The sequence below is a fragment of the Pseudorasbora parva genome, chromosome 8 (genome assembly GCF_024679245.1).
Source record: "Pseudorasbora parva isolate DD20220531a chromosome 8, ASM2467924v1, whole genome shotgun sequence".
NCBI lineage: Eukaryota > Metazoa > Chordata > Actinopteri > Cypriniformes > Gobionidae > Pseudorasbora > Pseudorasbora parva.
The window spans coordinates 29,818,752-29,834,350 of record NC_090179.1 but is presented as its reverse complement, the minus strand read 5'-3'; the positions used below and the strand labels follow the sequence as shown (position 1 = coordinate 29,834,350).

At 37.9% G+C, this 15,599-nt stretch overlaps 1 protein-coding gene across 4 annotated transcripts in view; it reads left to right on the top strand.

The window, feature by feature from the left end:
• grik4 (glutamate receptor, ionotropic, kainate 4) overlaps positions 1 to 15,599 on the top strand; it is a 464,566-nt gene that overhangs the window by 391,386 nt on the left and 57,581 nt on the right. For all 4 annotated transcript variants that reach the window (XM_067450733.1, XM_067450732.1, XM_067450734.1 and 1 more), the window contains 2 exons: positions 4,444 to 4,596; positions 5,099 to 5,203. In XM_067450733.1, the coding sequence (XP_067306834.1) occupies positions 4,444 to 4,596; positions 5,099 to 5,203 (258 nt within the window). The remainder of the gene's footprint in view (positions 1 to 4,443; positions 4,597 to 5,098; positions 5,204 to 15,599) is intronic.

Genomic DNA, 15,599 nt, shown 5'->3' with positions numbered 1-15,599 from the left:
GCTGATGACCTGTTATGTTATACAGTTCATGGATTGATTTGGGTGTGTACACTGGTCATTCAAATATAAACAACATATTTCCCAACAACAAAATTTTGGCCAGTTAAAATGTGGCTAATCATTTTGGTAAACCTAGACACAGTGGCTGGTGAGCAAAATAAGGTAATGTCAAGCCCTGATTATAAACTCTAAAAATTACCAAAACAAATGCCATATGTTTGCTTTGGGCTACATTTATGATACTTTTTTAATTCATTTTGGAGTTTGGTATTATAATTCCACTGTCATTTTATGGAAAAGAGCAGCTTGGACCTCCATCCTCTCATTTTGGGGTTTTACAGAAAAATTAGAAGTGGAACAACATCCTTTATAAAAATATTCTCTTCCCATCTAGTCCAGGGATTTTACAACTGTGGGTGGCAGAGTGGGAAGAGTTGGGTCGCACAAAGTCACTTGGCTGTAGCTAAATTTGCGTTTCAGTGAATGACACACAAACAGTTTAGTCTAGGGCTGCAAGATATTCCAATATTAAATAGAAATCGTGATGTTGCTTAGTGCGGTTTTCAGATCGAATAGGCCTTGATTTGTATTTTATATATCTGTAAATATCCACTGCGTGTTTTGAAGCATGCATTTGCAACTTGTAATAACAGTGAGGGTCTCAGAGCAACTCGTTTCATTATTAAGCGACTCGGGATGCATTACTAATGAGAAGAAACTTGTTAACTCCAATCACTGTATTCTGCATGAGACTTTACACCAGAGAATTCGAATGTCACAAAAGGCTGTTTCAGGTCTGTTCATTTATCTCTCTCGTCTGTTTAACTCAGCACTGTTGTCTGTCAAAGACATATAAAGAGCGCGTTGTTTTTGTTCCTTTGTGTGCATTTGGCTAGCAACCAACACATTAGGAAACTGTCTGTAAAAAGTTCACATGTACAAACAAAACAAGCATAAGAGCACCACGACAACACTCACAGAGTTTCAGAATGAGTGTTTTTCAAATCTTTTTTTTATATTAAACTTTTGATTAATATTTATGTCAATTGTTTTCTGATCTCAGATACTTTGGTGACTCTTGAAATAGATTATACGCGTCGAGGTGAATCCTGGAATGGCAAAGTTTGCCAACCCCTGATCTAGTCTGAAAAAAGTCATTTATTTCCAACTTAAAGATGCTGTGTTAATTATTTTGGTACATTCTACTACCCATGTCCTCTTGCTTACCTTCAAACCGAGGCTATGGCTCTATAATTCATCACACACAGTCACACACTCACCCTGAGGAATACACACACCCAGCATGTTCACATCAGCCCAGTTATTTCCGTCACTTTGGAAATGAAAACATCTGTATAATGTATTATTCCTCATCTCAGTCTCCATCAAACATCCAGGGAAGCCTGAAAAAAGTTATCAAAGATCAAACTGTAACACATTGCTTCGTCTGATATGTGCAAGCAAGTTGTAATAATTCATTTTACATTTTTGTATTCTAATTAAAGCTACAGGGGGGCGACTTTTGAAAAATAAATGCCTACTGCTTTTAGAAAGTAGATCTGGTTGCATTTTTCATTTAATTAGGTCTAATCTTTAATTAATCAGAAGATGGTTTGTAGTCTGGCAGACAGATGAGAGAGAGAACAGGTCTAAACCCCACAGTGAGATTCAGCTCTGTGTTACATTCTGGCCTAGAAATGCAAAGCCTCAACTAGCTTAGTGCGCTTGATATGGAAGACACTAACCGAAGAGATATTTAAGCCCTGGACTTCATTAGCTAAAGTCTAGACTGGCTAGTCTGTGCAGAGATTAACCAGCGAACCTGCATATCTGCCTCAGTCGGCAGCGCACACATATTGTCATTCTGCATTCACCTAATGAGAGCAGCCAGGACATGTCCCTGCATGTGACCAGAATAGTCACACTGTGAATTTTTTCCCCTCTTTTTTTCAGAAAGGGAAGAAATGTAGGCAAAGACATTCACACAGACTGCTATTTTAGTCACAAACACATTCATCCTTCCCTCCCAACACGCACAACCTCACCTCCCCTAAACTGCTCTGCTGTTCTATAATGCAGCATAACATATCTTCATTTCAGAAAGCTTTAGCACCATAATGATGTCAGAGGAAAAGGAAACTCCACAGACTTTGCTGCAGTACATTAACACACCATCTGATGTAATTAAAGTGGTCAGTAATTCAGTTCCAAGGGCTGTGGGGGCAAATGAAGGGGTGGTTGTATCAAAATGATCAATGATGAAGCATCCAAATGATCTAATGATATTCTAAATGGCCAAACATATGCAGCGACCCAAAGACCCCTATTCACATGTGCTTTAAATGCTATCTTTTGTACATTTAATTTCATTTTTAAAAAATCTGTTTGTTTCGTCTTCCAATCTTTCCAGTAGATATTTAAACATTGTTGTAGGAATTTACTCGCTTTCAGTTATTTCCAGATGTGTTCAAATTTCAGAATTGCTGCCTGCTTTGAATAGCACAAATATATCCACCATCTTAAAACAATCATCATTTCAAAATAATAGTTGAAATAATACAGTTTGTGTTCAAGTAAAATATATACACTCAAATGTATACACAAGAAATTATGAATAATTTAATATTTAATATTGTTATTACATATATTATTATGTATTTGCTTATGAAATCATTATATATTATAATATAGTTTGTTAGCTATTAATACGTCAGATATACAGGTCCTTCTCAAAAAATTAGCATGTGAGATAAAAGTTCATTTTCCATAATGTAATGATAAAAATGAAACTTTCATATATTTTAGATTCATTGCACACCAACTGAAATATTTCAGGTCTTTTATTGTTTTAATACTGATGATTTTGGCATACAGCTCATGAAAACCCAAAAAATTAGAAAAAAATGAAAATCTAAAAAAATTAGCATATTTCATCCGACCAATAAAAGAAAAGTGTTTTTTAAACAAAAAAGTCAACCGTCAAATAATTATGTTCAGTTATGCACTCAATACTTGGTCGGGAATCCTTTTTCAGAAATGACTGCTTCAATGCGGCGTGGCATGGAGGCGATCAGCCTGTGGCACTGCTGAGGTGTTCTGGAGGCCCAGGATGCTTCGATAGTGGCCTTAAGCTCATCCAGAGTGTTGGGTCTTGCGTCTCTCAACTTTCTCTTCACAATATCCCACAGATTCTCTATGGGGTTCAGGTCAGGAGAGTTGGCAGGCCAATTGAGTACAGTAATATCATGGTCAGTAAACCATTTACCGGTGGTTTTGGCACTGTGAGCAGGTGCCAGGTCGTGCTGAAAAACCAAATCTTCATCTCCATAAAGCTTTTCAGCAGATGGAAGCACGAAGTGCTCCAAAATCTCCTGATAGCTAGCTGCACTGACCCTGCCCTTGATAAAACACAGTGGACCAACACCAGCAGCTGACATGGCACCCCAGACCATCACTGACTGTGGGTACTTGACACTGGACTTCAGGCATTTTGGCATTTCCTTCAGTTGTGTGTTTAGCTATTCTTCCTTGTGTATGTAAATTGCTTGCGTTCCACCCGTGTGTGATCAGTCGTTCTATAACGCAGAGTGTGGAATGAGCAGGCATGAGGCGAATGTAAGTGCAGGAACATTTAATGACAAAACTATAAAGAAAAACAAGGAACTCATAATACCACATCATTAAAAACGTACAACAACTGATAACACACAGGTGGAGCACAAGCACTATAAATACACAAGGAAGAATAGCTAAACAAGGTAAAAAGGGGGCGTGAAATCAAATCAGCAGCAAATCATCATGTTCGAAGGATTTCTGAAGGATCATGTGACAGGGAAGATGAGTAACATATTAAAATGTTGAAAAAGTTATTCTATAATCATTTTGATAGTATTGGTGTCTAGTGAGTTACTGTGTTTTACTTTTATCAAATAAATGCAGCCTTGATAAGTCAAAAACTCAGAAAAAAATCTTTCTGACCCAATTTTTTTAATGGTATTGTACTATTATATTATATTGTATTGTATATATTATATTTCTTAATTAAATACTACTTTATGGTCCATGGGGTATATTTTCTTGTAAGTCAACTAGCGATCCCAAGATCTTGGGTTGTATTCACATACATCAAATGATATGTTTTTGCCAGTAAGTCACTTCTAATATAATCATCTGTCAAATGCATAAATGTAAATACATATTCCACCTTATATATATATATATATATATATATATATATATATATATATATATATATATATATATATATATATATATATATATATATTTCTATGGCTGAACACAACATACTGATCATAAAGTGTAGGCTATATATGTCAAGCATCCTACAGTTGGGCTGTATTCCTCTTTTGTTTTCTCTGTCTGTGTGTTTATGCTCAAGTGTATGTGTGTGTGTTTGTGTGTGTGTGTGTGTGTGTGTTCCAGCTTTCGTCAGCGCTGCTGTTTGATGCAGTACACACAGTGGTGGCAGCCGTGCAGGAGCTGAACCGGAGCCAGAATGTAGGAGCCACTCAGCTCTCCTGCAAGTCCTCTAAGATCTGGGAGCACGGCACAAGTCTGATGAACTACCTGAGGATGGTAAGAACCGCAGGGAGAGCCCACGAGCTGCCAATCATCTCACCTACTGCCATTGCAGGCTCATTCATCATTTAGTTTTTTGCTCTCTGTACCACTGCGGCCCACAAACCTTCGTCAGAACTGCAGCCTTCAGCAGATTGTGTGAAACTGAGACACTGTGTCTTACTCAGCCATTAAAGATTAACGACCATCAGCTTGTCATAACTGCATCATCCTATGCGTGACGTACAGCGATCTATATGCTTCCTGCATTGGGCAAACGCTTCCAGTGAGAAGCTCTGGTGTCCGTGTATTGCTATAAATCGATACAGCACTGAGGGCTTGTGTGGCTGTGATCGCATGATTCCCCCAGGCGTTAACATTTCTCTCTCTCTCTCTCTCTCTCTCTCTCTCTCTCTCTCTCTCTCTCTCTCTCTCTCTCTCTCTCTCTCTCTCTCTCTCTCTCTCTCTCTCTCTCTCTCTCTCTCTCTCTCTCTCTCTCTCTCTCTCTCTCTCCGGATAGGTAGAGTTGGAAGGTCTAACAGGCCACATCGAGTTCAACAGTAAAGGCCAGCGCTCGAACTATGCCCTCCGGATCATGCAGAACAGCAGAGATGGCCTAAGGCAGGTAAAGTAACTCTCAGCCACACCAGCCCATCAGCAAGAGGTAAAACTCGCCATTATCCGTGTTTACGCCTCTGTCTGCCAGGAACACAATGAGATTTCCTGTCCGTGGTCACACAGATGTGATGTAAAGGTGAAGAAATCCTCTAAAAGCACATTGTTTTTCCCCAATCGTAAATGTGTGGGAAGGAAATTTCATTTCATTCATGGACTTCATTGCGCCCAGAAGGGTCGGCCCAAACAATTGTGATGAAATGATTGTTAATTAGCACTTTCGTGCTCCTGTGATTTTTATTGGCAGGTTTGGATGTAGATTGAGTTGTTATTGTGGCGTGAAGAGGGGTCTCTCGCAGGTGTGCCATCTGCCATTTGGACATCGGTGTGAAATTTAAAGAGATAGTTCCCTACAAAAAGGACAATTCTGTCATCAATTATCATGTCGTTCCAAACCCCTGAGACTTTCTTTCGTCTTTGAAACACAAATGAAGATATTTTAATGAAACCTGAGACATTTCTGACCCTCCATTGAAAGTAAAGTAAAAAGAAAAAATCATATTCAAGTCTTCTGAAGAGACATAATTGTTTTATATGATGAACAGATTTAATTAGGCTTTTTATTCACAGATAAATGTGACTCGTGCTGGCAAAATGAGTCGGAATACGCACAGGCAAGCTACAGGCAAATGGTGATTTTGGTCAAATTTGAGGTTTTCACAAAAATGAGTTAATTAAGCCCTAGCCTAGCAATCCCAATGCTCCAAATAGTAATTAAACCTCTAAATTATCTTTATTATATGTTTTCTGAGAGGTGTACTGTTAAAACTGTTAGGGGTTAACAGTACCCTCCTAGATCTTTTCTATTAGTCTTCTATTAATCTTTTCTTTTAATATTCCATGAAAATTCCATTCTAACAATGTGAATATCTGTAACAAATTCTCTATGGCTTGAGTCTGAAACAGTGAAAATGTGATTTTCAAACTCATGCTGATCTTACTCGTGCTGACTGACAGATCCGACACATGCGCACAATGACTCCCAAGACAATATAGACATACAGAAGTACAGCCTTTTGAAATATATGTCTTGGCGAGTATTCATGCAAATATTATCTGTTAAAGGTGCCATGAACTGGCTTTTTTATTTTTTTAATACTGTTGACGTTTATGACGCTTGTGTGGTTTTCACATTCAAAAACATAACTAACAAGCTATTTTCTACACTGGTTTTGCGGCTGTCTTCTGAATGAGGGTTTTGATGGGCTTGCCGCACTTGATACTTGGAAGTAAACGCCCACGGCTAGGATTGGCTAAGATTTGCGTATTTAATGAACTTCAGCTCCGCTGTCATATCTAGCCCCTGTCAGTTCAGTTCACATGAGAGAGAGATTATTTTGAAAGCGGAAACTGCAACTTGTCTTTATCAAACAAACACAATGATTTATTTCTCATCCACCCGCGATTTTATTACATGACCCGCACCCGCACGATCAGTCGATATAAGCGCAAACCGCACACACACGCACACACACACACATGCGTGCCCAGATCAAGAAAGAATTTCTGCCGACGGGTGTACGTTTTGGTCTTGTACAGCCCCAGGACTAGTACTATTACATATAAAAAAGACGTTTTACTCACATAAGTTTGTTGCACCATTCCAGTCAGATCCAATATAGAAGGCACAACATTGTGTCTGCAAATCCAGCACTTGAGACTTGTTTACAAACGATTCAGCGGTGAAATGAAGTGATTGAGAACAGACGTACGATCTTCCCCACGTGACCTGGAACTAATAAATAATAAAATAAATGAATTATCACACATTCCTTATATTAGGATCCGAATGAAGCTCATGCAGCAACTGTGTTCTTCCACAGTATCTTGCTATCTTCTTCCAAATATTTATTGCTGCGGGCTAGCGAGCCGATCAGCTTTATGAGTCGGTGGGCGGGGCTACTGAATTACACGTTCTGTAGAGGTGTGTTTCGTAGCGCGATGACGTAAGAATGAAGCTCACGATCATTTGCTGAGCCTGGTGTCTATAAAAGCTTTTCTTTGACTAAAAGAAGTTTTCAGCTCTGAAACTTACAGGATAATCTTATATTATCATGACATTTTGTATCAATTTTTTTTCTAGGCTGTGTTGTGTTTATGGGGTGCAGTATAACTTCTTAATACTTAAGTCTTAATACTTTTTTTTTTTTTTACGCCATATTTTTCTTATATTTGACCTTTATTCCACACCGCTGTCTCCACTGTCCTTTGAACGGCTCATTTGCTTCCTTGCTACCTGTAGTTTCCTGTATTTTTATTGGCTGAATTGCCAAGCACAGGTTGGCAGTGTGACGGCAGAGTTGCGTACTACTTGTAAACAAAGAAGCTTGCGAACGACGGTCTTTCGAATCAGCTTTTCTCTAAGAAAAGAACAAAAAATGGCACTGAAATCATTCTTAAGAAAGGAAGATGTGTTCAGAGTTTTGCTGACCGGATACGGCGAAAGTTTATCTGTCAACTAGCTCCGCTTCACCTTCGTTGCTCTGGTTGGTTGTAGCGCTATCCTATCGCGTTCAGAGGGAGTTTGAAAGACAATCGTTTATCCCGCCCCTCGGATTGAGCCGTCAATGGTGAGTTTCCAGACCAAACATCTTGATGTGGGTCTGACTTGCCAGGCTAACAATGACATCCATTTGAGATCAAATACTAGACAGAAAACCATTTGAACTATAATGCATTTATATCTTCCTATTTCTCAAAGAGGAGATTTAAATAATGAAATATTATTTTCCTATTATTAAATTACACATTAATTAATTCTTATTATTCCAAGCATATGACATTTTATTTACATGAGATGAGAAGCACATTCACAAAACACACTCCTCCACCGCGAATAAATCACCATACGAATGCGCGAGTTTGTTCACTGAGGTGCCAAGCAAATGTATTTTTACGGACATCCACATGAGAAACAATTACCATCCGAATAGGGCTGTTGTTATAGAACAAAAAATTCCATTAATTTTCACACACTGCAACCAAAACAAAGTTAAGTGAGTGTTTTGTCTCGAGCTATGTCTAACAGCACGGTTAGATCGCTTTCCAACTTTAAACACCCATTTAGGATAACTTGAGTTGACGGCTGACTGTTGTTATCTTTGCCTATTTCTATATATATATATATATATATATATATATATATATATATATATATATATATATATATAATATGAGAGAGAGAGAGAGAGAGAGAGAGAGAGAGAGAGAGAGAGAGAGAGAGAGAGAGAGAGAGAGAGAGAGAGAGAGAGAGAGAGAGAGAGAGCAGAAGGGTAGCGCTGTCAAACAGCAAACTGGTTTCTGAGTGACACCACATTTTTGAGCCTTTGTGACCGTCACCTTGTGTCACTCATACACACTTTTTATATTGCTCTTTTAACCTTTTGAAACACTGTCAACTTCTCTGTGGACTGCTCTTGTACAGAGTGCTCTGTGATTTGTGATGGACAGATGGACAGTCGAAGGCCACTTTGTTCACTATTCCAGGCATAACAGCAGAGATTGGAATGGCAGCTGGTGCTCACACACAACCTTATTAGTTTCACAAAGACGTCACTGTTTTTCTAGAGAGTAATATCCGCTGTCTCAATTTGTTGTAATGCATCTGTCGCTTTCCCGGCCCAGTTTTTTCAGCTCCGCTGTGCGGTCCAGCTGGACAGCAAAGTTCATGCGAATGCCACCTCACCATCTTATTGTAGCTCCCCTCTGCCCATCATTTTCTGAATTTGTTGTGCACTTGTTTTTGTAAAAGACTGAGCGTTATGACAGAGCTTACCATATTTTTTTCTCATAATGATAGACATTCCCCCCAAAATCCAAGCAGAGGCTGTTTTCATTTAATGAGCATCAGCGTGAAAAATATACAGCGGCTATGTTTGGGTGGAATACTGGTGTAATACAAATGCTTTCTATTTGTATAATGCTGCACACATTACACATACTGCAAGAGTAGTATGCTATTCCAAGCAAAAAAAACAATAGACAGGTACATGGAATAATTTTGCTTTGTCAAGCCTATACATTGTAAATGTAAAACTTTGTTTAATATATATATATATATATATATATATATATATATATATATATATATATATATATATATATATATATATATATATATATATATATATATATATATATATATATATGATATATCAGAACTGCCTTAATTCTACATGGAATTAACATAACTGCTGAAAGCATTCTTTAGAAATGTTGGCCCATATTAATATGATAGCATCTTGCAGTTGATGGAGATTTGTGGGATGCACATCCAAGGCATCAAGCTCCCGTTCCATCACATCTCAAAGATGCTCTATTGGGTTGAGATCTGGTGACTGTGGGGGCCATTTTAGAACAGTGAACTCATTGTCATGTTCAAGAAACCAATTTGAAATAATTTGAGCTTTGTGACATGGTGCATTATCCTGCTGATAGTAGCCATCAGAGGAGGTCATAAAGGGCTGACCTCCCTTTATGGTGTTCATAAAGGGATGGACATGGTCAGAAACAATGCTCAGGTAGGCCGTGGCATTTAAACGATGCCCAATTGGCACTAAGGGGCCTAAAGTGTGCCAAGAAAACATCCCCCACACCATTACACCACCACCACCAGCCTGCACAGTGATAACAAGCCATGATGGATCCATGTTCTCATTCTGTTTATGCCAAATTCTGACTCAACCATCTGAATGTCTTAACAGAAATCAAGACTCATCAGACCAGGCATCATTTTTCCAGTTTTCATTCTTTTCATTCATTTCATATTTTACTGAAAAAATTATAAATAGTGCACATTTAATATTTTATTTAGCAAGGATGCCTTAAATTGATGAAAAGTGATAGTAAGGAAAGACGTTTGTAATGTTACAAACAATTTATATTTCAAATAAATGCTGTTCTTTTGAACTTTCTGTTACGGTTTCCATCCAGCATCCCATCTCTTTCACCATTGAAAATTGTGAAAAAATGCCATCACAGTAATAAATAACATTGTATAATATTTTTAAATAGAAAACAGTTATATTAAATTGTAATAACATTTCACAATATTACTGTTACATAACTGCATTCTTGGTAAGCTTAAGTTACTTCTTTCACCAATCTTTGGTAAATGCGAAATGATATGCATAATATGAATTAAAAAAGTAACATTTCTGGTTTGGTGTCAATCAAGGGGTTTTAAGCTGAACTGTAGTAATTGTGGGAATACATAAATGAAATGTGAATGCTAATGTCCATGAGACAGTATTGTTTGTTTTTGTGTGTGATTTATGCCATGAATATAGTGAAATATTCAAAGCAGAATGCTTCCTCAACACTCTGTCTCAGATTAGCCGCTATTAGAGGTATACGGATGCCTTGGCAACAAGTCTTGAGTGAAGCTGCCAGGATTTATTCAAAGACATGTGCACACATCCACAAATGCACATGCGTTCCCTTTTCCACATATTGACAGATGCTTAGGGCTCATATCAGTTTCGGAGGCTACATCAACACCCTCCCTACTGGGAATCCATGAATCTTCACAGAATCACAGGACAAACAGAAAAATAATGAAGCGTTGTGGCTAAAAGGAGAGTGGGACAGAAAGTACAGCACTGAGAAAAGTGTTAAGGATTTATCCATCATGTCCTGGAGCAGTTGGCAGAGCCGATTCTGCCCAAGTGGGCATTGGACAGATTGACCCACATGTGTACATATGCTTCCCTCAGGAAGCTGGATTGGAGGGAGGAGAAGGGAGGTGGACATATGAGGTGGACAACCACACACTATTGGCACATTTAAATTGAATTTCTCTGGCAAGCATTTCACATATGTGAACTGTACCACACTGAACCAGCATTGCAATTTCACCTCAGTTTCAGCTCGAAAGATGGTTATAAAAACCCAGCCTGGGTGACAAGATGGCTGCGCCGTTTTTCATGCAGTTGTAATTAAACCAAGCATGGCTATAGCAGCATGTCGATCCTATCTGTTTGCCAGTGCTTCAGGTAGACTGGTTAATGAGAGCTTATGTAACATTTTAACACTTCGCTGGTTATTTTACACACTGCCAACACTCTCTGAGATGTTTTTGATGAAGTTTTAGGCACATGAATGAAGCTGATGTGCTTTTGGGTTTTAAAAATGCTCTAATTATTCATTACCCTAATTACTCTAATGATTTAGGCAATGACACATCACAAAAATAATTTAATCGAGAGAGCTGCTTCAAATATGAGTTATATTAATTGCTTTAAAGGTCCCATGGCATGAAATGTTCATTTTATGAGGTTTTTCAACATTAATATCAGTTCCCCTTGCTTGAATATTGTCCCCAAGTGGCTAGAAATTTTGATCGATGTTCTGGCTGTCTTTCTCTGCCTTTGAGAAAATGAGAGCTCAGATGAGCCGATTTTGAATTTCCGTGTTATGGCATCATACCAGGAACGGTTACCTCCCTTTTCTCTGAATTTGGCACACCCATGTAAAATTTGGTCAGTGTTGGGATGTACAAATAAAAAAAACGTTTTTTGGTTTTTCAGTTCCTTCATCTGAGGCTCAGAAGAACCAGAGGGTTAATTTTATTTTCTCTGGAAATGTGATCATTGATTTTTGATGTGTAGCTAATCATTCAAGTTCACACAGACTTTCTTTCTTAATTGTTTAATGCTGTTTATGCAGTAAGCCAATGACTGAACGAACAACTTCATATAGTTTCTGTTAGTAGCATGAAACAAATCTGTTATTTAAATGATTTAACTACAGAGAGCGATCAAAGAACACTCTTTATAATGTGCTGTCAATCACACATCGCGAGTCTATCTGTGGGCGGGCGTGACTTAGTGGTTCATGTAGGTTGTCTACAAACCGGAAGGTTGGTGGTTCGATCCCCGGTTCCCCCTGACCAAATGTCGAGGTGTCTATGAGCAAGACACCTAACCCCCAGCTGCTCCCGACGAGCTGGATGGCGCCTTGCATGGCTGACACCGCCGTAGGTGTATGAATGGGTGAATGTGAGGCAAGATGTAAAGCGCTTTGGATGGCCATAGTGTCTGTTAAAAAGCGCTATATAAATGCAGTCCATTTACCATTTTATCTGCACATTGTCCAAACTGCTGTTATAATGAATGACACTGTTATGCATAAAAGAAGCTCTTACTGTATTCATGTCAATGTCGTGACACCCTACGGTCTTGTGGACTTGTAAGTCCAGTCTATTCGCGGTGGCTTTGGGAATGGCCTCACAGGGCAGCAAAGCATTCTGGGAATTGTTGTCTTTCATCCCCATGAGACAATGCATTTTCTGTCTTTTTTCAGTCTAGAAAAGAAAGCACCAAATAAAAATAAAAAAAATTACATTTCTACTACATTAATGACCCAGTTTATATACAGATTAATCTTCCCAGCGCTGAAGTACTCCTTTAAACTAGTTACCATAATGCGTTGTGTTTTCTGTACATCTATTCTACTCGACTTTGTGTGTGTGTGTGTGTGTGTGTGTGTGTGTGTGTGTGTGTGTGTGTGTGTGTGTGTGTGTGTGTGTGTGTGTGTGTGTGTGTGTGTGTGTGTGTGTGTGTGTGTGTGTGTGTGTGTGTGTGTGTGTGTGTGTGTGTGTGTGTGTGTGTGTGTGTGTGTGTGTGAGAGAGAGAGCCTGTTTATGTGGTTTTGAGGACACAAATTTGTATAACTACATGGGTATTACACTGGTATCACACTATAAATATGGTTTTTGAGGACATTTTAAATGTCCTCATATTTCAAATAGCTTTAAAAACATACTAAATTATGTTTTTTTTTTTTTTGAGAAAGTAAAAATGCAGAAGTTTCCTGTGATGGTTAGGTTTAGGGGCAGGGGCAGTGTAAGTGGATAGAAAATACAGTTTGTACAGTATAAAAACCATTACACCTGTGGAGAGTCCCTGTAAACCACATAGACCAAAGCGTGTGTCCTAAATACTATCTCCTAAAAAATGTATTTCAGTAATGAAGGGAAATGTAAAGGGCTAGATCAACCAATGATCAACCAGCTCTCTAAAAGAGCTCTCTGAGATGCATCACATTAACCTTCATTTGGCAAGTATATATATATATATATACAGACGACAACGTAGTGTTACAATTTCTTATTACATTTACATATACATTTATTCATTAAGCAGACGCTTTTATCCAAAGCGACTTACAAATGAGGAATACAGCAACCAATTTGTCTAGAAGAGGCAGACAAACATGAGAAGTGCTCAATATACAAAGCTCCAGACAACTTAACAACTTAGATTAAAGGAAAGTGTGAGCATATATTTATTTATATATTTTCATGATGATGAGGTTAAGTGCTCATGAAAAAGATGAGTTTTTTAGATGTCGTTTGAATGTTGGCAGGGATTCTGCATTCCGAAGGAAGGCGAGAAAATCATTCCACCAACAAGGAACAGTGAATGAAAATGTTCTGGAGTGATGTTGTGCCTATCTGTAATGGTACCACGAAAACAACAGGGAAACAAACAGGTTCAGCAGCTGGGAAGATGAAGAGAAGTTATAATGTGTGTGTGTGTTTGGGGTTTTATTAATGTGTGGAATTATGTTTAAACGAATCATCAGGGAGATTCAAAGATTTATCAAAGATTATCAAAGATTATCAAAGATTCAAAGAAAACTAAACTAAACTAATGTATTTGTGTCTGGTGCGCCTAAATTCCTACAAGGACTAAGCATGTTGTTTATCTTGTTTATGAACAATGACACAAGGTCTTGTCATTCTGATGGCACTGATATGTTCATTGACATAAATACTGACTTTTGAGAGATGAACTAAGGAGTTTGAGCAAGTTATATGCTTTTGGTAATCCATTGTGTGGTGCTGTTTGTACACCATTTTATTTGTTTTTTTGGTTTTTGGGGAGAAATGGACTATTCCTAACACATCGTTCCAGGTAATTTCAGGTGGAAACGGGGCTTAAAGGGTTAGTTCATCCAAAAATCCTGCTGGACAAGACTCACCCTATGACCTCTGTTCATCTTCGGATCACAGTTTAAGATATTTTATTAATTTTATTTATATTTATATTTCATTTTATTTAGTCCGAGAGCGTATGCATGTGTATGCACACTATACTGCCCATGTCCAGAAAGGGAATAAAAACATCATCAAAGTAGTCCATATGTGATATCAGTTAGTTAGTTAGTTAGTTAGTTAGTTAGTTAGTTAGTTAGTTAGTTAGTTAGTTAGTTAGTTAGTTAGTTAGTTAGTTAGTTAGTTAGTTAGTTAGAATCTCTTGAAGCATCAAAAATACATTTTGGTCCCAAAATCACAAAAACTATGACTTTACTCAGCATTGTCTTCTCTTCCAGTTTGGTTTTTAATCCTCAAATAAAGATTTGAACGGTTATAAATCAGCGTATTGATTCATGATTCGGGTCGCGTGTCAAACTGCTGAAATCACGTGATATTGTGATCCGAATCATGAATTAATACGCTGATTCATAACCATTTGAATCTTTATTTGAGGATTGATTTTTGGACTAAAATGTATTTGTGATGCTTCAAGAGATTCTAATTAACTAACTGATGTCACATATGAACTACTTTGATGATGTGCTTTATTACCTTTCTGGACATGGACAGTATAGTGGGCATACACTTGGATACGCTCTCGGACTAAATATAAAATATCTTAAACTGTGTTCTAAAGATGAATGGAAGTCTTACTGGTGAGGAACAACATTAGGGTGAGTCATTAATGACCTCAATTTTGGGGTAACTAACCCTTTAATTGTTTAGAGATTGGAACTTAACTGTTTTGAGAAAAAAAGTCTCATTTGAGAACTGAGCCATAGCGATTAAGAAAACTCTAAAGTGGAGTTCAAGTAGAGTTGTTTTAGTGTTTCTCCATGAATGTCTATAGTTTTCAGTGGATGCACGGCCCATAAAGCCTTTTTGAAGTTGTGCATCAGAGGGAATCTATGGCTTATATCTGAACGCTTGATTTTAATGGAGCAAAGATCAATGTTCATTGGACAAAAGGCTCTAAACATTATTGGAGAGTGTGCTTTCAATCAATGTTTTTTTGTCCCACCTGGCTTCTCTGTTTAACGATCTGGAAATGAATGGGACTTTGCAACAAATACTCAAAAACGGCGGTGTATGTATGTGACTGACAGCATTTCAAATGGAAAACCACTGCTGTTGAAATCAGAGAGTTCATGCAGCCTCATAGATACAGACAAAGTTACTGCAATCTGTCATAACAGATTTATTGTAGCTTTCATAAAGCTGTTTTTGCCTGTTAGTTTTTTTTAAAACATTACACTTCAGAGCTAGGTCGATTATTTTTTTTAAGTAATTTCACTATTTAGTGCAT